At 42.9% G+C, this 25,774-nt stretch overlaps 1 protein-coding gene across 5 annotated transcripts in view; it reads right to left on the bottom strand.

The window, feature by feature from the left end:
- Positions 1–25,774, bottom strand: part of vwa5b2 (von Willebrand factor A domain containing 5B2) — a 128,383-nt gene that overhangs the window by 77,443 nt on the left and 25,166 nt on the right. For 4 of the 5 annotated variants that reach the window (XM_055645544.1, XM_055645547.1, XM_055645546.1 and 1 more), the window contains exons 1-2: positions 20,561–20,689; positions 1,269–1,447 (exon numbers count right to left, since the gene is read on the bottom strand). In XM_055645544.1, coding sequence (XP_055501519.1) covers positions 1,269–1,407 — 139 coding nt within the window. In that variant the 5' untranslated portion in view covers positions 1,408–1,447; positions 20,561–20,689. Of the gene's footprint in view, positions 1–1,268; positions 1,448–20,560; positions 20,690–25,774 lie in introns of those variants that run through there. The other variant, XM_055645545.1, reaches the window with a different exon arrangement.

Below are 25,774 nucleotides of genomic sequence, written 5' to 3'. Positions count from 1 at the left end.
AGCAGAAGCATCTCTAAAACTCTCACGTTTAACCATGCCAATGCAGGTATCGGAAGCAGCAATCAACTTTATGTGGCAGACACTGCAAACCTTTAAATTAATGTCAAATTCTGGTGTACTCTAATGGATATTAAAACACCACAGAAAAAAATGGATATGCATCAATTAATCTTGGTCTAATTTAGTTTATTAACAAAGGAATTGCTATCTCATTTTGTTTATTAGCTCCATATGCAGCCCATGTTTTGTGATTCTTGTTAAAATGGGACTACATAATACGTTATCCCTGTTTGTTTGGCCAATATTGGGACGTTCGGCAACAGGGAATAGATTTTCTTGCTCCGAAGAGCAAAATATATCCTCAGTTAATTTACTCTCAGCAGATCTGATGTGGGAATTCTGAATGTAGGAATGTGGGATGCAGAGATGGCTCTCCAAGCAAAAAAAAATCTTCAAACAGTTATAATCAGCTGATATACATCATCAATGCCACCCTGCCATGTTTGCACACATGGCGATAGGTAACAGGGCATTCTTTTGAAGAAGTATTTATTCCCATGTTTTCCTGAAACTCATCTTGCACAACTACATGGTCTCTCCCTTTCGACCAACGAATGCTCTGCAATCCAATATAGAAAAGATGATTTGCAGCGTGAAATATTTCACGAGCAGTAATTTAATCTTCTTGATGAATGTTGGTAGCAATTGGTGTGCATATATATAAGTATATAAGTAATTTGCTCAGATTAGCTAGTCTACCGTGAATATAGTGATTTTAAATAAACAAAAGAGGCTTCAAAAACAACCTTATACAGCTGCAATTGGTGTGCAGCAATTTCTTGTAAATTGAAAAGAATAATATTCAAATGTTTTTGAAGTGTGTCAATCAATGACACGGGTAAATTGTTTAATTCGTGGAGCTTCAACATGGTCTTAAAACTCAACGATAATTAATCTGAGCTGAGGAAATGCCATCTTTAGGAGATGGGCCAGTGGCTAGTGTGATATTTCTTGAAAACTACAAAAGATTGTGGAAAATGGGTTTACACTGAATCCAATTGGCATTTAAAACCACGTTAAAATCACACTTGAGTGATAGGCAAGGGTGTGGTTTGCTACACACCAATTCCCATTTAAAACCACAACTATAACAAACAAGTCAAACCCGAAGGAAACCTTGGTTTTTGATATTTTCTATGCACTTGCATTCCTTAATGCCAAATACATTTGTTTCTTCTGCCATACGCACTGGATATTCAGTAGCTTACCTTCCACCGGTTCACTCTCTGGGTTGGTATAGGTAAGGCTCGTGGTAATCCTGAGGGAGTAACCATTCGTGCAGGCTTTTATTGAGGATGAATTCAAGGGGAGAGGTGCCCATGTCGATCGGTTTAACAAGCCAGGCATTGTGTTCAGCTGCAGCCTCTAGCCGTTTTTGACAACAATCCTAAAACACACAGCACAATACACTCTGATCACAGCGTCGAGTCACAAATATCTGTAGAAATACATTTAAAAGCAAAAATTCATCTGGCCTTTAATAATCAAATCTTGCTGTTAAGTAAATAATATTCTGAATGATTTTCGGTCATCCTACCGGTAAATGTCAAATACTACAAAATTGTAGGTCATCGTTCTGTGCATATGTGAAATTTGAATCATGTAAACTAGTATCTTATAGTCACTTCAGTAATATTGCACTGTGGCATATCACAGAGACATTTGCTCATTTTGAATCTTTCAGATTTTAATTTGTTTCTCCATTAGCCTCTAGTTTTAAAATCATACACTTCGGAGCATGAGCCGTTTCAAATTTAGGTTATAATGTAAATTCACATGACAAATAGAGATATTTCCAACTCTCAATCAAAGAATGACATCTGGAGAGGAACATCATTGTTTACATGTCTTTCAATAATTAACAGCAGTGCCAACATTTAATTTTATGTTACAGATAAATCTGCATGACTATTACAATGTATTCTCATTCCGTTTATGAAACATAATCCAGTTTGGAACATTATATTCCAATATATTCCAAGCTGCCTCCTCTATATTATGCTGGTACTTCTGGTATACAGGAGAAGACTCGGAAGGTTTTGTTCTTCATTTCGCTAGTGATTAAATTGTGCACTGGTTGGATTAAAGATCTCTAATTCAGACTGGATGAATGGATAAAATATTTTTTTTGCTCAAATAATTTTCAGCTCCCTGACACCCGGATCAATCATATTCTCACAACCTTCAAAATCTATTTCTTCCAGTCAACCATGAAACTGAAAGGCATCCAGAGAACCCCAGATGTACGATCTATTCGTGCCCACTAAAATGGAAGCCAGGCTGGTATATTTCTAAAAGAAATACCCTCTATTTCAGCTGGAGACTTGCAAATACTGTGAGAATGCAACTTTATTTCAGCTGTATACATTACAAATAGTTATTTGTACTTGTGGAGATATCAGGTGATGGAGGGCAGCAATTGACTGAAAAATGCTCCAAAGAGCAAGAAATAGCAAAATACAAAGAAACCTCCACTAGCATTAGATCGAAGCTCAATGTGACCGTAGATCTCAGGCAGCATAAACCCATGGGAAAACTAACACATTTCCTCCATTCAATGTATTCATATATTAAGACACAATTTAGGAGCAAGAGTAGGCCACTTGATTCCTTTAGCCTGCCTCCACCATTGCTAACATTATGGCTAGTCTGATTATCACCTCATTCATCTCTTCAGTCCCATCTATCCATCAAAACTTTTCAACACCGTACTTATCAAGAATCTGTCTACTTTTGCCCAATAATTAAGGAGGAGAAACCCTCAGTGAAAATGGTAAGCCTTGTCTACGCCATAAATGGGCAATCTCAAAGCCGTCTTCATCCCAAGTCATTTAAATGAATCATAAAAAGTTAAGGCCCAGCACTGATCGCCAAGGCATACTATTCGCAACATATTATTCAACACAAAAAATACCTATGTATACAAACATCGTTTTGTGGTGGCCAGACAACCTCCTACCCTCACCTCCTACCCTCACACGACCTCTGCAGCCCGTCCGCGTTTTATTATTTTCTGTCTATGTTTTTATGTAGTTTTTGTTATTTTTTGTTGGGGTGTGTGTGTGGGGGGGTGGGGGTGGGGTGGGAGGAAGGGGGAAACTTTTAAATCTCTCCCTGCACGGGAGACCCGACCTTTTCTCGTCGGGTCTACGTTATCGTTGGGGCTGCAATGAGGAGCGGCCTCCAACAGGAAGAGACCGGGGACTCTGGTGCCGACGACTCACCTCACCGTCGCGGAGCTGGCCGAGTCTGGAGCGGTGGAGGAGCGCTGCTGCTGCGGCCCGACCGGTGAGTCGGAGGCTTCAACTGCAGGTCTGCGGACGGCGGCACCGGGAGCCCGCGGGTCCCTGGAGGGAGACCGCTTTTCAGGGCTCTCGCAACGGTGACTTCTCCCGCCCGAGTTGCGGGGTCGAAGAGCTCCTGGAGCGGGGCCTAACATCACCGCCCCGCGCGGCTTGGAATGGCCGCGGGACTCTGCGAGCGCACGCCGGGGGCTCTAACACCAAGACCCGGTGTGCTTTAATGGCCGCGGGACAATTGCCATCGCCAGCCGGGGGCTTTGACTTTGACTCTGACATCGGGGAGGGGGGGGGGGAAGAGTGCAGTGGAGAGATAAGTTTATTTGGCCTTCCATCACAGCGATGTGATGGATGTTTATGTAAATTATGTTGTGTCTTGGGTCTATTTGTTTGTAATGTATGGCTGCAGAAACGGCATTTCGTTTGGACCTGAAGGGGTCCAAATGACAATTAAATGTATCTTGTATCTTGTAATATATTACTTTGTACACAACATGCTTTTTATTTTCTGCAATAAACTTTTGATGTTGCATCTTATCAAATACCTCCTGGAAATGTAATTTTGGAAAATCCACTCATTTCATACTACTTCTTCAAATTCAGAATTGTAATGATCACATTTATGATCATAGAATATCATGTGTGGAAACAGGCCCTTCAGCCCAACATGTCCCGGCTACACTAGTCTCACCTATGTAGTTTGGTCCATATCCCTCCCAACCCATCCTATCCATGTACCGGTCTAACTGTTTCTTAAATGTTTAGATAGTGGCTGCCACAACTACCTCCTCTGGCAGCTTGTTCCATATATCCACCACCCTTCGTGTGAAAAAGCTACCCCTCAGATTCCTATTAAATCTGTCCCCTTCACTTAAAACCTTTGTCCTTTGGTCCTCGATTCACCTACTCCGGGCAAGAGACTATGTGCATCTATTTCTCAATGCCTTGATCTATTCCTTAGACTTTCAATGCAGAGGCTTGAACTAATAATATTGAGAACATGCTTCAATTGCCACACAGTTGAAGAATTTGCATTGAGCTTAACAAATATCTGCGACTTAATAATACCACCTGTATCAGTAAACATGACCAAGATGCTATCAAGAAGGCATTGAAAACCCAATATGCATGTCCTTGATGGAACAAAACAAGATATCATTACGCAGCCTATAACACGATGATTTCTGTTACATGATAATGTGTTGCAGAAACTAGCATGAAGTACAAGAACAAAATCAGTGCTCTTTACAAACACCCCAAACAGTTCCAATCCACTGCTCTCTCTCTCTCTCAATATTTCCTTTTCGGGATTTTATTTGTTTTATTTCTTTGTTTTTTAATCTGCGTGTCACACGCACTTAATCTTCATCCTGAGTGAACAGTTTAGAATCAATCACATTGGTGGGTCTGAGACATGTATAGGCCAAGAATTGCCATCACTGACGGCTTCCTTCCACACCAATCATTAGTGAACAATCTGAATTGCATAAATTGATGGTTTCATTACTGAGATCAGATATTTAAAAAATCACAATTTATTAGTTTACTCGATTCCCCAACAGTCATGGTAGCATTCCATGCTTTACTCTGGAGCCAGAGCTCTGGCTGCTGGTCCACTAATGTGTCCACTCTGCTATGCTAATACACCATACTATGCTATGTGTACTAGTACAGTGTTTTATTATTAATGTTTACTGTATTATGTGTCATTCTTAATTGTTACTGTATGTTGTGTTGTTACTTGTGAGTGGAGCACCAAGGCAAATTCCTTGTATGTGTACATGGTTGGCCAATAAACTTATTCATTCATTCATTCACACCCGTCCCTATCACCCAAATGTTATTTATCTTTTAAAGTCCCTTTTCCATTTGCTGTCAGCCGTGCAAACAGATCACAAATAATTTACTACAGACACTGAAGCAAGGGCAGCAGATTCCTTCCTCTCCCGTTGCTCCTCCTCTACGATTCCTCCTGCTCTCTCTTTACTCAGTCAGAAGAAGGGTCTTAACTCAAAACGTCACCCATTCCTATTATCCAGAGATGCTGCCTGTCCCGTTGAGATACTCCAGCATTCTGTGTCTATCTTTGGTGTAAACCAGCATCTGTAGTACCTTCTTCTACATTTTGTCTGCTCCACTGCAAAATCTCCCAAAGGTAAGCCTACGTTGAAGAGGTTCTGTTCCTCCCTCCAGTGGGAATTCTGCAACACCCTATCTCGTTGCCCCCCACCCCCCTGTGATTCCTCCTGCTCTCCTCCTAAACACCCTCTCCCCGACTCTCAGTCTGAAGAAGGGTCTCGACCTGAAGCATCACCCATACCTTCTCTCCAGAGATGCTGTCTGTCCCGCTGAGTTATTCCAGCATTTTGTGCCTTTCTTTTGCTTGTTCTATTTCTTCAAGGGCAGAGTCCATCGGCAATTCACCATGTACTGGGCATCAATGATCATTGGCCATCTGTATGTTTCTTACGCCTCATAGTGCACGTAAGATACCAATGATACTGCCTCTGCTAAATCCTTCAAACTGACGCAACCAATGTCAGCACCCGCAACCCCACAACATCCCCACAAGCGAGGCCCAAATTACACTCCATTGGTTCCCTTGAGCAAGGCACAGGCCGACATCAAACTCCCAAAACATACTCTATCGCAAGCTCTGCCGGGGGAAGTGACTATCAGGAAGGCATTCGAAAAGATGTCCTCAAAGTATTCCTGAAGTGTTGCATCTCCATCCTGGGAAACCTTGAGCCATGAAGCTCAAAGTGAGACAGGAATATTCCAGCTGGTATATAGAACATTATGTTCACATGTCAGGAGATAAAAGCCCAATGGAACTGGAGAAAGGATTAAACCGCAGTGCAACTGGCAAACCACCCCCCCCCCCCCCCCCCCCCCCCCCCCCAATGGAACATAAACCAGTTCCTGCCCTGTCTGTGTCTGAGAGTGGGCTTCATGTGATGTGGTGTTACAAGGGAACAGGTTCAAGGATCTGACCAGTAGAACAGAAAAAGGCTCACTCGTCCATTTAGTTACAAATCAGATTTATTAGCAAGAGAGAGAACATAAGTAATACTTGTCTCGGTGTGCGCGGGCCCGTTTTACAGCAGCACATCTCCCTCTCCCTCTGCCTCCGTCCGCGATGTTGACCGCGACCCAGCCCGTCAGTAAACCACTCTCGTACACAAACTAACTCATGGCTTACTGGCGCCCGCCTTTCACCCAACCAATAACTAACAATGGCCCGTTTCCTTTACATCGTTACTTTATTTGCATATCTTTCATCCATTGTTCTTTACAGTATCTCTCCACATCATCGTCTATATCAGTGATTCCCAACCTGGGGCCATGGCAAATTTCAGGGGGCCACAGAAAAATTTGTGGATTCAGGGGGCCACCGGCTCAATGAAGGGGGCCACAGAGCTTCCTAAATTTCAGTTCTAATAAATTTAAATCTATGTAGTGGAAATACATTTTTAATGTATGATCATCATCATCATCATTCTTTATCATTCTTTATTGTCATCATGCAAAGCAACAAATTGTACAGTACAAAATGAGAAGACGTTTCTCAGGGAATACCGGAGCATCGCACATAAAAACTTATACATTTCACACATAAATAAAAACAACCCAGTTCCTGATAAAAACAGTACGAATAGTTTTAAAAAGTGCAGGTAAAAAAGCAACATTAAAATACAATTTAAAAAAAGTCGTAAAATGTCCAGGGCAGCTGATTTAAGTGACCCGAGCCAGTGCCAGTTATTACTCAGTGCCAGTTATTAAATTGTCAGTGCAAAAGCAGCAGAATCAGGTGGAATGACTGTTTAGCAGCCTCACAGCCTGTGCAAGGAAGCTGTTTAGCAGTCTGGTTGTCCGGGCTTTGATGCTGCGGTATCTCTTTCCTGATGGCAGGAGATCTAGACGTGTGTGGAGTGGGTGCAGTCTGTCCTTTGCTATGCTCAGTGCTTTTTTTCAGGCAGCGGCTCTGGAACAGTTCTTGTACTGAGGGTAGCGAGACGCCAATGATCCTCTCTGCTCCCCTCACTACCCTCTGCAGAGACTTCCTGTCTGAGCAGTTACAGTTGGAGTACCACATGTTCATGCAGTACGTAAGTACAGATGGTTATAAATGGTTGTTTTATAGAACCCACAAAATAGTTTTGATGTTTGTGGAATAGAATAAAAGAGAATATATGTGCAATTAATAGACAATGATATTTTTATGGAAGGTATTATTATATTGAAGTACTTTTTTTCTGCTAATAATGTCAGGGGGGGGGGGGGGGCACAGAAAAATTAAAAGATCCCAAGGGGGCATGAGCTAAAAAAGGTTGGGAACCACTGGTCTATATCACTCGTTTCCCTTATCCCTAACCAGTCTGAAGAAGAGTCTCGACCTAAAACGTTATCCATTCCTTCTCTCCAGAGATGCTGCCTGTCCCGCTGAGTTACTCCAGTTTTTTGTGTCTATCTTCGGTTTAAACCAGCATCGTCCTTCCTACAGAAGTAAAATATTATTCTGGAAACAGCAACTTGCAGTACAGGTGAACTACAATGTGAAATTGACTCATCAGGAAGGCTGGCTCCATCCGGGGAACGGGTTTGGATTCATTGCAGGTGGTCTTGGAGGGGAGGATGCTCCTCAAACTGTGGAGTATCCTGGACAATACAGCTTACCTCCTCCATGACACACTAATCAACCTGAGGAGTACCTTCAGCAACAGACTGGTTCCACCAAGATGCAGTACAGAACGTTACAGGAGATCTTGCTTCCCTGTGGCTATCAAACTGTACAACTCCTCCGCCTTCTGTCGTGGGGTAGACTGACTCCCCCCCCTCCCCCCCCAATCTTTGAACATCCCCAATCCTTTCCACTCGTCACTTTAATTTCCTGTTCCATGTATTTTGAGTCTTATGACTATTGGCAGATCAATTTCCCTCCTGGGGTAAATAGTTCTATCGTATCATATATATGAAGAAGGGTTCCCACTCAAAACATCACCCATCCTTTTTCTCCAGAGATGCTGCCTTACTCCAGCACTTTCTGTCTAAATTCAGTATAAACCAGCATCTGCATTTCTTTCTACACATTTCCCCTAAACCTTTCTTATCCCTGTAAATGATATTATACCTGCCTCAACTACTTTTTTTTTTTAATAATCTTTTTATTAGAGGCAGGTACATATATTAAAAACATTTCATGAATATCATTCCTACATTACTAATATTATCAATTGATATTAACTCTGCTTCTGGTAATTTTTTTTTAATATAGATAGAAAATAACGACTTTCTCTGTCAACTCATTCAATATACCCAATGTGAAAAAGTTGCCCCTCGGGTTCCTATTAATCTTTCCCCTCTCACCTTCAACCTATTCCCTCTAGTTCTTGATCAATAAGAAGAAGACTACAGTACTGCTCAACGTCATGTATTCAAAAGTGAGCATGCGTGACATGAAGATTTTAAAAATACGAAAGGAAAATGATTGATTGGGAGTAAACAGCCCAAAATAGCCGCTGTTCAATATTCCTGCCACTAAAATCTATGCATGAAAACATGCTGAAACCAGTATGAGATTTCTCTCACCACACAGTTAGAACTTGGATTTGTTTGAAACCTATTTTATGGCAGCTTTGTTGACACTTCAGAAAAGCCTCGTCAACATTTTCAGAAAGTAATTTGAATTTAAAAATCAGCCAGTGGCAGTGGAGCAGCAGCCACACCAGAGAGTGGGGTAGAGTCTACAGACTTTACCAGCAGCCTTTACCCATAGCTACACAAAAAGGTGAAATGGACTTTAACGTCAATGAGCGACAACAACAAAATCATATAATTTCTATTGAAAGGTTAACTGGATTTCTCTCTCTCCACAGATGCTCCCTTTTCTGATATTTTCACCATTGTTTTTATTTCAGATTTCCAATATCTGCAGTTCTTTCTCAACAGTAACAATAAACTTTTACCACTCGGTGATAAAAAAAAAACTATGACTGTACTCATTCCTATTAGATACTGATTTCCATCTTACACCAGATTTCATGCGTTCCACTAAAAGGTTGATTTACAACGACCATCTGTTGCTTGATCATGGGTTCTCTCTTTTATCCGAGCAGATAAAGTGCAAACACCTGATATCTCTGCCAGGCTAAGTAAACCATAGCTAATATGAACCTGCCATTGTACATAATTGAAGTTATATGAAAGGTCATCCATGATTACCATTCAGTTAGTTGCTCAGCCCTGAGGACAGCCTGCAGCATCAGTGTGTGTACCAGGCACAGTTAATCTCTTTTTTTTTCCAGCCTTCATCTTTGAAAGATAATAGTTGCGGACGTATACCTGACCCAACTGAATTTCAAATGTAATCTGTTTAAAACCCCAAGCAAAGTAAAACATAAAGGTGGCATCTGTTTGTTGATTAAAGTGAAAACTCTTTTTTAAATGACACATTATTAAATTTCCACTTTAAACTTCCAGTTATTTTTTAAATAGATAGTGAAAAGTAGATGCTCTCTGAAGGAACAATGAAGCTTTTAGCGACTCTCCAGCTTGCCTTATTGCTGGCACTGGACTTTTCTCTGGAACTGTTGCGCTACAAAGCTGAGAACTATATTCTGCACTCTGTATCTTTCTCCTCACTCTACCTTTTGCAATTAAGTTTGGCTTGTTTGTATGCATATAATTATCTCCGCTACATTGACGGCTGTATCAGTGCTAGCTCCTGCACCCATGCAGAACTCACTGATTTAATCAACTTCACAACTAATCTCCATCCAGCATTCAAATTTACTTGGACCGTCGCCAACATCTCCCTACCGTTTCTAGATCTCACTGTCCTCCATCACAGGAGACAGACTATCGACCAAAATCTATTACAAACCCACTGACTCCAATAGTTATCTAGACTACACTTCATCCCACCCTGCTTCCTGTAAAAACTCGGTCCCCTTCTCCCAATTCCTCTGTCTACGTCGCATCTGCGCCCAGGATGAGGTTTTCCATACCCGGTCATCGGAGATGTCTTCGTTGTTTAGGCAACAGGGGTCCCCCTCTCCCATTATAGATGAGGATCTCACTAGGGTCTCCTCAATATCTATATGTGTAGGAAACAGCTCCGCTCTTGCTTCTCTCCCTCATTCGTAAAAATGCCCCCTTGTCCTCACCTTGCACCCTATTAGCCGTTGCATACAGCACATAATCCTCTGACATTTTCCACACCTCCAACGGGATTTGACGAATACCCACATTTTCCCATCTCCACCCTTTCCTGCTTTCGGCAGAGACGGTTCCCTCCACAACTCCCTGGTCAACTCGTCCCTTCCCACCCAAAACACCCCCTCCCCAGATACTTTCCCCAGCAACCGCAGAAGATGCAACACCTGCCTCTATACCTCTCCCCTCGACTACATCCAAGGATCCAACAGTCTTTCCAGGCGAGGCAGAGATTTACTTGCACCTCCTCCAACCTCATCTACTGTATCTGCTGTTCCAGGTGTCAACTCCTGTATATCGGCGAGACCAAGCGCAGGCTCGGCGATCGTTGCGTGGACACCTCCGCTCAGTCCGCCTTAACCTACCTGATCTCCCAGTTGCTCAACACTTTAACTTCCCCCTCCATTCGCACACTGACCTTTCTGTCCTGGGCCTCCTCCATTATCAGAGTGAGGCTCAGTGCAAATTGGAGAAACAGCACCTCATATTTCACTTGGGTAGCTTACACCCCAGCGGTATGAACATTGTTTCCTCTAAATTCAAGTAGCCCTTGCTTTCCCTCTCTCTCCATACCCTTCCCCTTCCCAGTTCTCCCACCAGTCTTACTGTCTCCGACCACATTTTATCCCTGTACCGCCCATTCCTCTCACATCAGTCTGAGGAAGGGTCTCGACCTGAAACATCACCCATTCCTTCTCTCCAGAGATGCTGTCTGTCCCGCTGAGTTACTCCAGCATTTTATGTCTATCTTCAATTTAAACCAGCATCTGCAGTTCTTCCCTACACATATAATATTTATCTGATTTGATCAGACAGCACACAAACATAAGCGTTCCACTGTGCCCTAGCACGTGTAAATAATATACCTAAACAAAAAAAAGGCGCTCATTCTGACTGCCTTTGTCACTACAACTGTATTACAAGCACTAATTCTAATATATATAGATGGGTATAAATGTGTTCAAGGACAAAAATTAGCATTAAATCTTTCTGAACCACATAATGACGAGACAACATAATCTCTTTGATAATTAGAACATGCAAAGAGGAAAAGTATACAATGGGGTCATTCTTGTGGCACATATTCAGTTTGCACTATTTAAACCAAATTGGAAAGCTGCATCCCCAGTTCAACATCAAGAGGGCAGACATGCAAATCAGTGCACAGGACTTTGCTCTTCAAGCTCAAGTTGGACCAGGTCTCATCTCCAGCCCAATTAATCAAACTTTTTAAAACTCTGAGCAAGAGTCCATTCTCAGAGTACGGTCCCCTCAGAGCTTCAAGGCCTGGCCAATGTCACCAAATGTTGGCATTCGCAGGGATCAACGATTTCCAAATTTCACCAACCTTTTTACCTAGACAAAGGTAGACAAAAATCCTGGAGAAACTCAGTGGGTGAGGCAGCATCTATGGAGGGGGGGCTTCTTCCCCCCCCCCCCCCCCCCCCCCCCCGACATCAGTCTGAAGACGGGTCTCGAACTGGAAATGTTGCCTATTCTTTCTCTCCTTAGATGCTGCTTCACCTGCTGAGTTTCTCCACATTTTTGTCTACCTTCGATTTTTCCAGCATCTGCAGTTCTTTCTTAAACATTTTACCTAGGCAAGGTTCTTGGCCACTGCCAAACTTAACCAGCTTTGCCTTATATGCTCTCATAACTACCAACCAAATCAATCAAATTCACCAAAAACACTTTTGAAGATTGTACTGTTTTACAGTAAAATGCACTGCATTGGGTAAATTGGAGCTACACCAGGACTTTTAAACAACCATGTTGATCCATGTAGTAGTAATATGAAGTTAAGAGCAAAGAGTAATGGTAAATATGTATTTAGAACTTATTGGTATCTCATGGGGCGAGTCTTTCATCTCTCATGTGTGGGTTTCAGATCCAAAAAGAATAGTGACAAGGAATGTTTCTTTTCCTGCCGCCAGCTGTTTACGATACTTCTTCTGAGTCATGAGATCAAGGCATCTTTCAATTTATGGGAAAGATAGCTGGCACCATTAGCTGGGGATAATTGAGAACAGCCAACATGAAAAAGACCAAGGGTTCATGGAAATCTTTTGAAGTTGTGTGCAGAGAGTTCACTATCTAATCAACATCTGAAATGTTGATGTTAAATGCCTGAAATGCTCATTGTGTTTTCATTAAGCACTGATAAACCTTTCAAAATAGTTGCGTGATATCACTTGGCTAAAAGGCACATTTTATATTTTCAGCTTATTCGATACTTTGAAGCATTTTCCTTCTTTGAAAGAGGCTGCCTGATAAAAAATGTCAGCTTTTATATTTAGCCATCAGATATAATCCTTGACTTCAAGAAGTCCTTAAAAAACTATTCAGACCACAAGTTACGGATCACATCAGCAGATGAATTTAAACCAGCCATCCTTTCTCCTATTACTTTTTAAATTGAGACATTAGTAATCTTCTAATCACTTAATATTTAAACTCAACGAAAAGTAGATAGCAGGAGCTACAAAAGGGCCTGTCCCACTTGGCTGTCTTTCACGCACCATTTACGTGACCTGCTGGCATGTGGGTAGCGTGTGGGTAGCGTGGGGTAGCGCAGGACGGGCGCATGGAATGGTGTGGAGGAGTGTGGAGGAGTGTGGACTTCGTTCTGCACGAAATCTTCGTGCGCCACCGGCCTGTCACGTAACTGACGGCCAAAGCGAGACAGGCCCAAGACCCTGGCGTAACGCAACGTCTCACCTCCAACAGCAGCGGAAGCAGGCAAACTATCGCCGAGATCGGCCAGGGGCTCACGGCCGTTGCGGATCCGGATCCGGATCCACCCCCACTCCTACTCCCAGAGCGGGGTCAAGAAGATTGAAGGTAGACACAAAATGCTGGAGTAACTCAGCGGGACCGGCAGCATCTCTGGAGAGAAAGAATGGATGACGTTTCGGGTCAAGACCCTTCTTTCAGACTGAAGAAGTCTTGACACAAAACATCATCCGTTCCTTCTCTCCAGAGATGCTGCCGGTCCCGCTGAGTTACTCCAGCATTTTGTGTCTATCTTCAAATGACATCACGCGTTCCAGACGGCTGTGCGGGCGCATGATGACGCGCGCGACTCTCGCGGGACCATCACGCGACCGTCACTACCAGCCTGTCGCGTCGTCGGCCCAAGTGGGACAGACCCTAAAGTCAGCAATCTACAAAGACAAGCACAAAGGGACAGCACCACCTGCGTTCAATTCCCAATCCAGACGGACTCAGACATGCACCCCAGTTGCATTATTCTCAGTGGATCTAAATCCTATAAATTCCTTACAACCAACTCACAAGAAGACCACCAAACATCACCTTTTGAAGGATAATTAGGTGAGAACAACTAGGGCTGTAAATAAATGAAAGTCTTGCCAGCAATGCCTTTGTAATTCATGATAAGGTTAGAAAAACTATCTACGTTTTGGCGAATATTGAGGACAATATACATATCAAAATAAAGTTGGGAAATTGTCACATTTAGAGGCAGAGACTGCAGATACTGGAATCTGTGCAAAAAGAAAGAAGAGCAGCTAAAGGTACGCAGTGCGTCAGGCGGCATCCGTGGAGGAAATGGGCAAGGAAGATGAACAAGGTGGGGTAAGGGGGAAACCATTTCCAAGTCACTTCCTGGCGAGGATGAGACTATTCTCCGAGTCGCGCCCTCGCCCCCCTCCTTGCGACCTACCACCTGGATTGGAGCAGCCTTTCCTGCCGGGGACCCGGAGCAGAGCTTCAGCAGTGGCGGTGCAGCGCTGGATTAATCGCGAAGCAGGCGATTGCTTACCTGGATCGCCGTTGAAGCTCTGGAGTGTTGGGCCTGCTGCTTCAACATCGGAGTTGTGGTTTGAAGAGCTTCCAGCGCAGCCGGCGCTGACTTCAACATCGCGGAGTCCTGGGCCCCTTTGCTGAGGGCTGCCAGCGTTGAATCTCCGACCAGTGCGGCCTGTGGACAGCGGTAGGAGGTGGCCGATTCGGATGTCCAAGCCTCTAAGGATGTCCTCCAGTCCCGACGTCGTAATTCCATCACACCGGCGAGCGGGCCTGAACAACGGGCCGCCCGTATCGACGACAGCGGGGGGTTAGGGAGCACCCCGTCCACGGGAGGACAACAGAGGAGGATGACTGAATTATGGAGCCTTCCCTCACTGTGGGAAACTTTGATCCCGTTGCGTGGAGATGTCTGTGTTAAAGACTATCATATTCTGTACTCTTTATGATTCGTATGGCGACCACACACTTCACTGTACCAATTAGTACATGAGACAAATAAATGTATCTTATATCTTGTATCTTGTGATGGATCTTGGCCCAAAACGCCAACTATCCTTATCCCTCCACAGATGCTGCCTGACCCATTTAATACCTCCAGCTGCTCTCCTTTGTTTTTGAAGTGGTAACATCTATATTGATCGAGCAGGAGGTGTTATTTGTGAAGGTTCTGGACTCAGACATGACAAACCAACTCAATCTGTGGACAAAAGCTCTACTTAGCTTCCACGCAACAATTCAGGAAGAGTTGTAGGCAAACGTGACAATCCTAACGGCATTGATACAGTATTTCTTAAGATCCCTAAATATCGAACTAATGTGAAAAGCAAAATATTCTAAATATTAGAATGTGAAATGCAACTAGAAAATGCTGGAAACACACAGTATGTTGAGCAACATAGAACAGTACAGCTCAGGAACAGATCAAACAAACCTCAGTCCGCACATGATCGAGATCCCTCCATTCCCTGCATTTCCAAGTGCCTATCTAAAAGCTTCTTAAACACCACTATTGTATTTGCTTCCACCATCACCGCTGGCAAAGCTTCCAGGTACCCACCAACAAAATGGTGCACCCGTACTTTAACTTTAAACTTTTCCCCTCTCAATTTAAAACTTTGCCCCCTAGTCTTTGACATTTCCACCCTGGGAAGAAGATTTTGATTGCCCACCCCATAATTTTATATACTTCTGTCTCTCCTCAACCTCTGACATTCCAGAGAAAACAACCCAGATCTGTCCAATAGGTAGCTACAAAAAGCTGCAGTAACTCAGCGGGACAGGCAGCATCTCTGGAGAGAAGGAATGGAGACCCTTCTTCAGACTGACCTTTTCGGGTTGAGACCCTTCTTCAGACTGACCTGCCTGTATCCAGGCAGCATTCCAGTAAACCCCTTCTGCACGCTCTCCAATGTCCCCACATCCCCATATATTACTAAGGTTTTCAGCTACTAGTCCGTTAGTCGGGATGAAGTCACAGTGGTGACTACTTGCAGTGTAACTTTACTCTATGCTAATAAACTTATTGGACCATTTCTTGGAGTGTTCTTTATTAGCTCTACAGCAGTGGTTCCCAACCTTTTTTTGGCCATGCCCCACCTAATCACCTCTAAAATCCTGATACCCCCAACCATGTGGTGATATATAATTCTTATCATTTAAAAAGTGAACTCCGTTTCAGCTGAAGAAGCTTAAAACGCCAATACCTTGGTTTAAACAAGCTTCAAAAGAACATGGCATCCATGAAAAAGAAAAATGAAATAAACAAAAGACAGTTAAAGTTCTGAGCAAGAAATTACTAAAAAATTGTTTAAAAAAATGACCTCGCGCGCTTCGTGCGACGTGCATGAAGAGCGATGGCGCGGTGATTATGTAATAACTACACAATAAAGACCTTTTTTACCCAAAAAAAAAATGATTTACTCAAAATAACATCTGAAACATAAACTACATATGTTTACCTGATGGAAAATCCAAAAAAATAAAAATCGAAAATTTGGACCCAGACCTCCTCAGTCGCGCTCAATTGCCCCCCTTAAAAATCAAATTGCCCCCCTGTGGGGCGTACGCCCCACGTTGGGAACCACTGCTCTACAGTAATGGGGTGACCACAACTGCACAATACTCCAAATATAGTCTAACCAACATTTTATGAAGCTGCAACACAACTTCTTCACACTTGTACTCAATGCTCTGACCGATTAAGTCAATCATACCATTCATCTTCTTTATCATTCTAATATCTTGTGTTAGCACTTTCAGAGAGTCTTGGACTTGGAACCCAAGATCCCACTGCACATCAATTCTGTTGAGGGTCTTGCTATTGACTGTATGCATTTCCCTTATATTTGACTTTGCAACGTCCAACGCTAATACTTACTCCATCTGCATTCCTCTGCCCATATCTGTAACTGATCCTCCGCTTCAGTTGAGTGGCCAAAAATGTTGGCATAATGAGGATGCATATTTTTTTTCTACTTCTGTCTTAAAGCCCTGTCCCACTGTACGAGTTCATTCAAAGAGTTCTCCCAAGTTTGCCCCGATTCAAACTCGGAGAATTACGGTAATGGCTGCTCGTCGGTACTCGGGGCCCTCGTGGACATTTTTGAACATGTTGAAAAATCTTCACGAGCCTTCCCGAGCTTACCGCGTTTCCCGAGTACCTGTCGTTAGCGTTATGAGCAGCTAAGAGACGTCCCCTCCGACGCACCTGCTATGCTCATTCTGCCTACTTACCCATCATTGAATGAACTCATACGGTGGGACAGGGCCATTAAGCTATTGTATCTGGGAAGTTTGAAATTATTTTCTTGATTAATACAGGTATCCAGGGTTATGGGGAGAAGGCAGGAGTATGGGGTTCGGAGGGAGAGATAGATCATCCATGATTGAATGGCATTGCAAACTTGATGGGCTGAATGTCCTATTTCTGCTTCTATCACTTATTCCCTTATGACTGGTGTGTGATCAGTTCTGATGCTTTTAATAAATTTAATGTATGGCTTCTTGGCAGATCTTTACTTGGTTCTAATAAGCTGACTATCCTAACTCAGATAATTATAATATATTGATATGATATCAATGATGGTTTAGCGACTATGGATGTTAGTTAGTTGGCCTAAAGGTGGATGATAACGAATCTTGACTGCTTGGAATCCTTGTAAATCTTCTTCTTAGGTAGTCTCTTGGTACCAAGGATAACATACTTCCACTGAGAGTTAGTGAATGCTGTTTTAATAGATAAGGCCAATGTGGAAACTGTAGACTCATGCACAGATAGACCAGGAGGTGTCTGATACTGTGAGAGGTGAGTAGTTTGTGAAGTGATGCATACATCCTGCTGGTTATACAAAGCTTCTGCATGAGCTTCTCGCCACCATTTACACTGTCAGAATCTAAAAAGAGTCATAATCATACAGCATGGAAACAGGCCCCTCAACCCAACTTGTCCACACCAGCCAACATGTCCCATCTACGCTAGTCCCACCTGCCCGCGTTTGGCCCATATCCCTCCAAACCGGTTCTATCCATGTACCTACCTAACTTTTTCTTAAACATTGGGATAGTCCCTGCCTCAACTACCTCCTCTGGCAGCATGTTCCATACACCCACCACCCTTTGTGTGAAAAAGTTGCCCCTCAGATTCCTATTATATCGTTTCCCCTTCACCTTAAACCTATGTCCTCTGGTCCTCGATTCACGTACTCTGGACAAGAGACTCTGTGCATCTACCTGATCAATTCCTCTCATGATTTTATACACCTCTATAAGATCACTCCTTATCCTCCTGCCCTCTAAGTCCCAGCCTACTCAACATCTCCCTATAGCTCAGAGCCTCTAGTCCTGGCAACATCCTCGTAAATCTTCTCTGTCCCCTTAAGGGTCTGTCCCACTTGCGTGACTTTTCAGCAACTGTCTTCGACCTTCCAACTCGGGGGCACTCGCCTGAACAACCGCGAGCTGGATCGACCGTCAGCGATGAAATCGCGAGCTGCATTGACAGCACACGCACACACACTGCAAAGGCGGGGTCAGGGAAAGCGGGGGAGCGCTCTGAAATTCGCATGGTGCAAAGCCAAGGTGATACCCGCGATGAACAGGAAGGTAAAAGACGGCTGGCACAGTGTATGGTAAGTCATTTAAAAGAGTGTGGGGGAGGGGAGATAAGGGGGGGGGGGGGAGAAGAGGGAGGGGAGACACTTTTAAGAAGCAAGACAACTTTTAATAAAGTTTAGCAGGCATTTAACATTACCAGTCAGTTTTCCATGGTTCTGAAAACTCGTGCTTAAGTTTTTCCCCCCCAATGAGCCAATGCCCAGTCAGCAAAGGAGATTACCTATGGCTACCTTGACTGCCTATAACTACATGACATGGCAACCCCACTACCACTGCACTACGAGCTCAAAAGAACCATGCCAACCAATTTATACTCGTGGAAAATATTTCAGCATATTGAAAATTTTCCTCGACCAAACTGAGGCCTCGAGTATGCGGGAACTTCCCTCGAGCATGAAGGAGAGTTACAGTGACCTCCTAGGGCCACTTGTCGACCATGGTGCGAGTTTGTGGCGAGCACAAACTGTGTCGATGCAGCTCGCGATTTCATCGCTAACGGTCAATTAACTCGCAAATTAGGTTGCCGTAGGGGGACAGGCCCTTTATAGTGTCTTCAAGGAGGCTTTATCCTTCAATGTCTTCCTACCAACAATATAACTCTTGCTTAACATGTTGAGCTGTCGAGGCTCATAGTTGGAGAATAACCACTCAGGCAAGTAGACCAGGAAGTGAAGAATACTCCCCCAGCTGAAAGACAACTTTGGAGAGTAGTAAAGGGGATGGAAGAAAAAAGATCAGGAAGGAAAAATGATGGAGAGATAGTGGGAATAGTGGATGGGAAGGAGGGGGGGAGGAGGTAGGAATTTGCAATAAAAATTGCAGAACTTTGAAAAGAGAAGCAAAAAAAAAGTGCAGATTATCAGTAGAAAGATTGCAGTAACAAGATATTGGGATAAGTACTGGGATGATTCACAATCTGGGCTCGGAGATGAAGACAAGTTGATTTGTTGAGTTACCAAGGAGTATCCTAGTCCACAAAATGATATTAGAAGAGAGTGCTGGGAAAGGGAGGGGGAAGAGCAGTAAAAGGTGGAGGTCCTAATGCTTGATATTGGAGTCAGAAATGCAGCCACTGGAATATGCAGTGCAAATGGAATACTTGCTACAATAAATAGGTTAATGTTATACATTATGCTCCAAGATAAATTGTTTTATTTTAGCTAAACGGACAAATTACCAACCCATATTTCCAGATAAGGGGAATAAATCGTTTTCATAGCTCTTCTCGGAAATGATAGCGTGATATTGGGCGTAAGAAACAAAGCATCCGTTCAGAAGCTAAACCATTATATAGATGAATTGGAGTGGGCTCGGAACTCAAGAAAATCACATATCCGGCAAAGGTCAGAATATCAATTTACTTAACACAGCGAAAGATGCAGTTAACTATAAGAAGGTCACCTTACTGTGGAATAAAAAATCTCCTTCCTCGGGTGTAGTGAGTGGAAATTTTTATTTTCAATATATCTGATCAACAAGTAGTTTCTCTTCTGGGGGGGGGAACAAAAGAAAGTGTTGGTTCTGCTGTGAGTTATGACTTGGTTATTGTTGAGGATTTCTGACTCCAGATTAGGAAAGGGCTGTGAATAAACCGCGAGTGGAAACATTGTGGGGATTTGTAAACAGGCGCTGTTTGAATCATTAAAACAATCCTCGGATGAAAGCGGCCATAAATGTTTTATTTGTCCGGCGCTGACAAAAATCGGCCAACATCTTTAGCCCGAGAGAACTGGAGCTTAATACATAAAACATACTTTAAAGTGTCAAACATCTCAAATAAAGGAGGCGGTTTCTGTTCAAGAAAAAAAGCAGAGTTGGACTTTAAGCGACTGGAGATGTTGCGTTAGCGAGGTCTGTTGCCAGAATTATTTATTAAGATTTAAAAAAAATCCCAATTCATTGTATTTCAATTGCAAAATGTTTTTTTTTAATCAATTTACGAACGCTGGCTGTGGGTGGGAAATAGATCGTATCAGTTAATCAGGAATATTCAACTACAGGCGCTCTGGCGGTGCTTTAACGGGGGAAAAGTTACACAAATCACCATCAGCCGTGCAACCGATCGCGGAGACTTGCCAGCGTGTGCCGAGGTTGGGGTTTACCTGACTCCAGTGTGTAGGGGCGCCTCCTCTATGTTTGCCTCTCAGGGAGTTGCCGTTACCGGTGAGTGTGGAGGATGATGCTCCTGGTACTACCGCCTGCATCCACTAACCTGCCTGAGTCAACCTGCCTGCCTCTGGCTCACAGCCCCACTCGCGTACATTTGGTGGCGGGCTGTGCCCATTCCAAGGACATTTCCCAGGATCCTGGCGGCAGGGAGCTTGTTCTCTCTGTTTTGATCCGCAAATGAGTGGCAGACAGAGTGGATGGAGCTACCCTTAAAGCGACAGCCCCTGCCTTTGCACTGCCAGGGAAACCATATAAAAACCTTTAGATTGGTGCCATGCCCACACGTCCTCATAATACCCCCCCCCCCCCCCCCCCCCTGCCCCTGCCCCTGCCCCTGCTCATTCCCACCACACCCAACTCCCCATTCTGCTTCCACTACTCCCTGATGTTGCATCCACTTACTTCAGCTGCTCCAGAAATTCCCACACCATGTCCCCCCCACCAGCTCAAGCACTGCCCCGCCCAATGACATAACCTTACCTATGGCCAATGACTCCAGATTCGGTGGCAATTTAGTTTATTGTCACTTGAATATTTGATATATTAAGTGAGGAGTGCAAGCAGATCATACAGGCTTAGGTATAGAGAAAAGCCTTTGTTGCGTGCTAACCAGCCAGCGGAAAGACAATACATGATTACAATCAAGCCATTCATACTGCAGAGATACATGATAAGGGAATAGCATTTAGTGCAAGGTCAGTAAAGTCTGATCATACATATTTCAAGGGTCCCTGATGGAGTAGATAGTAGTTCAGGGTTGCTCTCTCGTTGTGGTAGGATGGTTCAATTGCATGATAACGGCTGGGAAGAAACTGTCTCTGGAGGTGTGCTTTACACACTTCTATACGTTTTGCCTGATGGGAGAGGGAGTTGGCCTTGCTGAGGCAGAGGTATAAATGGATTGTGTGATGGTTCACAATTTGCTGCAATCTCTTGCGGTCTTGGATGGAGCTGTTCCCAAACATGCTGTTATGCATCCCGATAAAATGCTTTCTACAGCACATCTGTAGAAGTTGGTGAGAGTTGTTGAGGACATGCCTTACTTCCTAAGATTCAGGGACAGTTTATTCCCAGCTGCTATCTGAACCATTCTACCACCAACCGGAGAGCAGTCCTGACACCTACCCCATTGGAGACCCTCGGACTATCTTTAATCGGAGTTTACTGGGCTTTATCTTTTTGTTTTCACAAAGCCCATAGCTAACAATGGCCCGTTTCCTTTTATCAACATTACTTTTTTGCATACCTTTCATTCATTTGTTTTATATCTCTCTATATCACCATCTATATCTCTTGTTTCCCTTTCCCCTGACTCAATCTGAGGAAAGGTCTCAACGTGAAACGCCACATTCCTTTTCACCTGAGGTGTTGTCTGACCCACTGAGTTAATGCCAGTTTTTGCGTCTATCTTCATAACAATTTATTGAATGTTATAGATGCTGAGTTACTCTAGCTTTTTAATGTCTATCCCAATGGATAGTATTTACTTCTCCCTCCATGTCACATAGCCAAATCATTTGCAACATATTTACATTTTTTTTATTTTATAAGAAGCAACTTTTCTAACCTGTTGCATGTCAGGGTATACTCGTTTATGAGGATGTACTGGCAGGAGCATTTTACCATCATTTCACATTGGAACTAACAGCACCATCTGGAACTTGCACCTACACAGTTATATATGGAACCGCAGGACATTTTATCATTGATACATACACACCAGGGAGAATCATTTTGAAATCACTGAATTGAAGAATATTTCATTTGTTTACCCACTATTCCTTCTGTTTAGGGCCTTGTTGAATGGAATGTGACCACATTTTTAATGCTGTACAAAGCCATTGTTACAGGTGGATGGGCACCCTGGGTCTACAAAACTAATGTTATTTGTGGGGTCTATTTCCTTCAGAATTGTTTTTCTCTCAATCTTATTCTACTCTCTGTAAAGTGTTTTAAAAATCAGTTGAAAGTGGAGCTTTTTTTATTGCAGATTTCCTATCTGTAGAGTCCATCACCGTGACACAGAGGTAGAGTTGCTGCCTTTCAGCGCCAGAGACCCGGGTTCAATCCTGACTGTGGGTTCTGTCTGCACGGAGATTGTATGTTCTCCCTGTGACCACGTGGGTTTTCTCCAGGTGCTCCGGTTTCCTCTCGCACTTCCAAAGTAGTGCAGGTTTGTAGGTAAATTGGCTTCGGTAAAAATTGTAAATTCTCCCTGGTGTGTAGGATAGTGCTAGTGTACTGGGTGATTGCTGGTCGGCACAGACTCGATGGGCCAAAGGACGTGTTTCCGCGCTGTATCTCCAAAGTCTAAAATGAAGTAAAGAGTTCTTCAATCTGATGGCCTGTCCAGTCAGTTTGGTGATAGCTATCGGTGATTCCCAGAGATCTCCAACAGTGGTGCCAGAATGAAACTAACTTCACAAATGGGAACCCATGCCTCAGGGATCGGACTGGATAGTTGTCTTGGAGAAGGGTCTCGACACAAAACTTTGCCTATTTCCTTCGCTCCATAGATGCTGCCTCACCCGCTGAGTTTCTCCAATATTTTTGTGTCTTGAAGGACAGTGCCAACTACTGTCATTGAATGGAAGTTTTGGATTAATCTTCCAGTACTTGTAAACAATCAATACTATGACATAATATAATTGACAGTCTCATGAACAGCTGGCAGGTTTCCACATAGGTTTGAAAATTGATTATAACATTTTGTCATAAAATATTCACCAACAGTACTACAGGCTTTTAATATATTAAAAATCATTTGGTTCAGAATGTGCTATGAACTAGTTAATTGAAAATATAAGCTAACTCTGTCAACTGTAACACCTCCCATTTATACTTCCCCCAAATAAGGCATTTTGCAGTAAATATTACACACAGCAATAAGGGGAAACATATGACTATAAAAATGGCTCCATGCCGCCTGGTGCTATGGGGCACTGGACTCCAATTTGCTGCTAATTTCTTGTGCAAATCAGGAGAGAGCACTTTTGATGAGATCTCCATACTGCAGCAAAATGACAAGTGCAATAACATGAGTCAAAGGAGGTGGTTGATCGTTACAACCATATTCTTTGGTGCTAGTACTTTTAAGTTAGGCTGTGAAGATCCTGCTCTGTCCATGTACTTCACACAGTGGGAACCTATAATTTGCTTTAACAAGGAGGTATTGGAGGTGATCTGCCATCTACTCCAGCATAAAGCACAGATATAAACCCATCCAGTAGCTGCCAACCCCTTTCTTTAGATGAACACACCTATTAAGAAAGGTCTTGATCCAAAACATCATCCATTCCTTCTCTCCAGAGATGCTGCCTGTCCTGCTGAGTTACTCCAGCTTTTTGCGTCTATCTTTGATTTAAACCAGCATCTGCAGTTCCTTCTTCCACATGTTACATCTAATCCAACTTTCCCTTCCATTATGTGCCTCATATTCTCTGTTCCTGATTACCTTAACATGCTTAGTTTAAAATGATAGAATTTCAGAATACACCACATCTATGTTGTAAATGATATTTGTATCTCCCAACATGACGAAATCCATAGGTCCATTCTCTTAAAGTATTTTTTAATGTCCTTTGCCAGTTCTGGTGGGGAGGTTGCTTGCCAGAAGTGGAGGTGCTGAATCATACTTTGATAGAACATTTTCTATTTTCCTCGACTTTACCAAGACAGGACCAAAACTGGGAGCTAATATCTTCATTTGATCAAATGTCAAGCAATTGAATCCTCTGCTTTGTAGTGAATAGCCCTGCTAATAAAACTGAAGAATCCATGTTTATTTTGACTTCATAAAAACAATTTACAAGTACAACTTGCACTTACATAACCCTCACAGCATCTCAAAGTCTCCCACGTGCTTCAAAGTAATGTTATCAATGAAAATCATTTCATTCCAAGCCACACAGGGAATTGATAAGAGAGTTGAATGTTAGGACCCAGCTGATATTTGTCAATTTTAAGGACTGTTTTAAGGAGGAAAGAGAATTGGAAAGGTATGGAAGTGAACGCCAAGACCACCAATTAACTCTGCACTGAATTCATTCTAAAGAAGAGTCTGGAATTAGAGGAGCACAGAAGCCTACGAGGTTCCACAAAGAGTGACAAAGGAAGAAAAGACCATGAAACGATTTAAAAACAAGGATAAAACGCTTAAAATATAGACCTTGGTTTACCATGAACTAGTTTCAGTCAGCTAGCATAGGGGTGATGGATGAAATGGGATTTAGTAAAAAGTTAGTAAATAGTTAGCGGGCTTTGGGTGTCTTCATATTACTGTATTTTATTTTGGATTTGTAATTACACAGGAGGAGCCAGTTATCCCATGCGGTCCAGGACGGTACTGAGGGGCAGTGTTGGGAGCCCATTAGAATGGACAGGCCTGAAGTTAATAAATACATGAATGAGATGAAACAACACCAGAGGGTTTTACTGGGAGGTAAATAAGGACATTAGAGATAGCACAAATTTTACATCAAAAATTCAACTCAGGATCAAATATAGCAACAAAGTTGCACACTGTAGACTATTTTCTAAATAGGGAGAGGATTCAAAAATGGGATATGCAAAGGGACTTTGGAATGCTGGTGCAGGATTCTCAAAAGATTAATTTGCAAGTTGAATCAGTAGGAAGGAAGGTAAATGCAATGTTGGCATTTATTTTGAGAGGGAAAGATAGGTCAGCAATGGATTGAATGGCCGAGTAGATACGATGGGCGGAATGGCCTAATTCTGCTCCCATGGATAATGAACTTATGAACTGTCTGGTTCTATTTCAAACAATTGCCATCAGTATAATGTGCAAGGATTATTAACCAAAGTGCCAGCACAAATAAGTACATACAAAATAAGTAAAAATACAATCATATTGTCTTCCTCTTTGTGGAACCTCGTAGGCATCTGTGCTCCTCTAATTCCAGACTCTTATTTAGAATTAATTCAGTGCAGAGTTAATTGGTGGTCTTGGCGTTCACTTCCATACCTTTCCAATTCTCTTTCCTTCTTAAAAACAGTCCTTAAAATTGACAAATATCAGCTGGGTCCTAACATTCAACTCTCCTATCAATTCCCTGTGTCCCCACCTGCTTTAAAAGGGCATCAATTATACCGGTGCCCAAGAAGAATAAGGTGACGTGCCTCAATGA

Source organism: Leucoraja erinacea, chromosome 14 (assembly GCF_028641065.1).
Source record: "Leucoraja erinacea ecotype New England chromosome 14, Leri_hhj_1, whole genome shotgun sequence".
NCBI classification, from domain to species: domain Eukaryota; kingdom Metazoa; phylum Chordata; class Chondrichthyes; order Rajiformes; family Rajidae; genus Leucoraja; species Leucoraja erinaceus.
The sequence above is the reverse complement of the archived record's forward strand: the minus strand, read 5'-3'. Positions and strand labels throughout refer to the sequence as shown.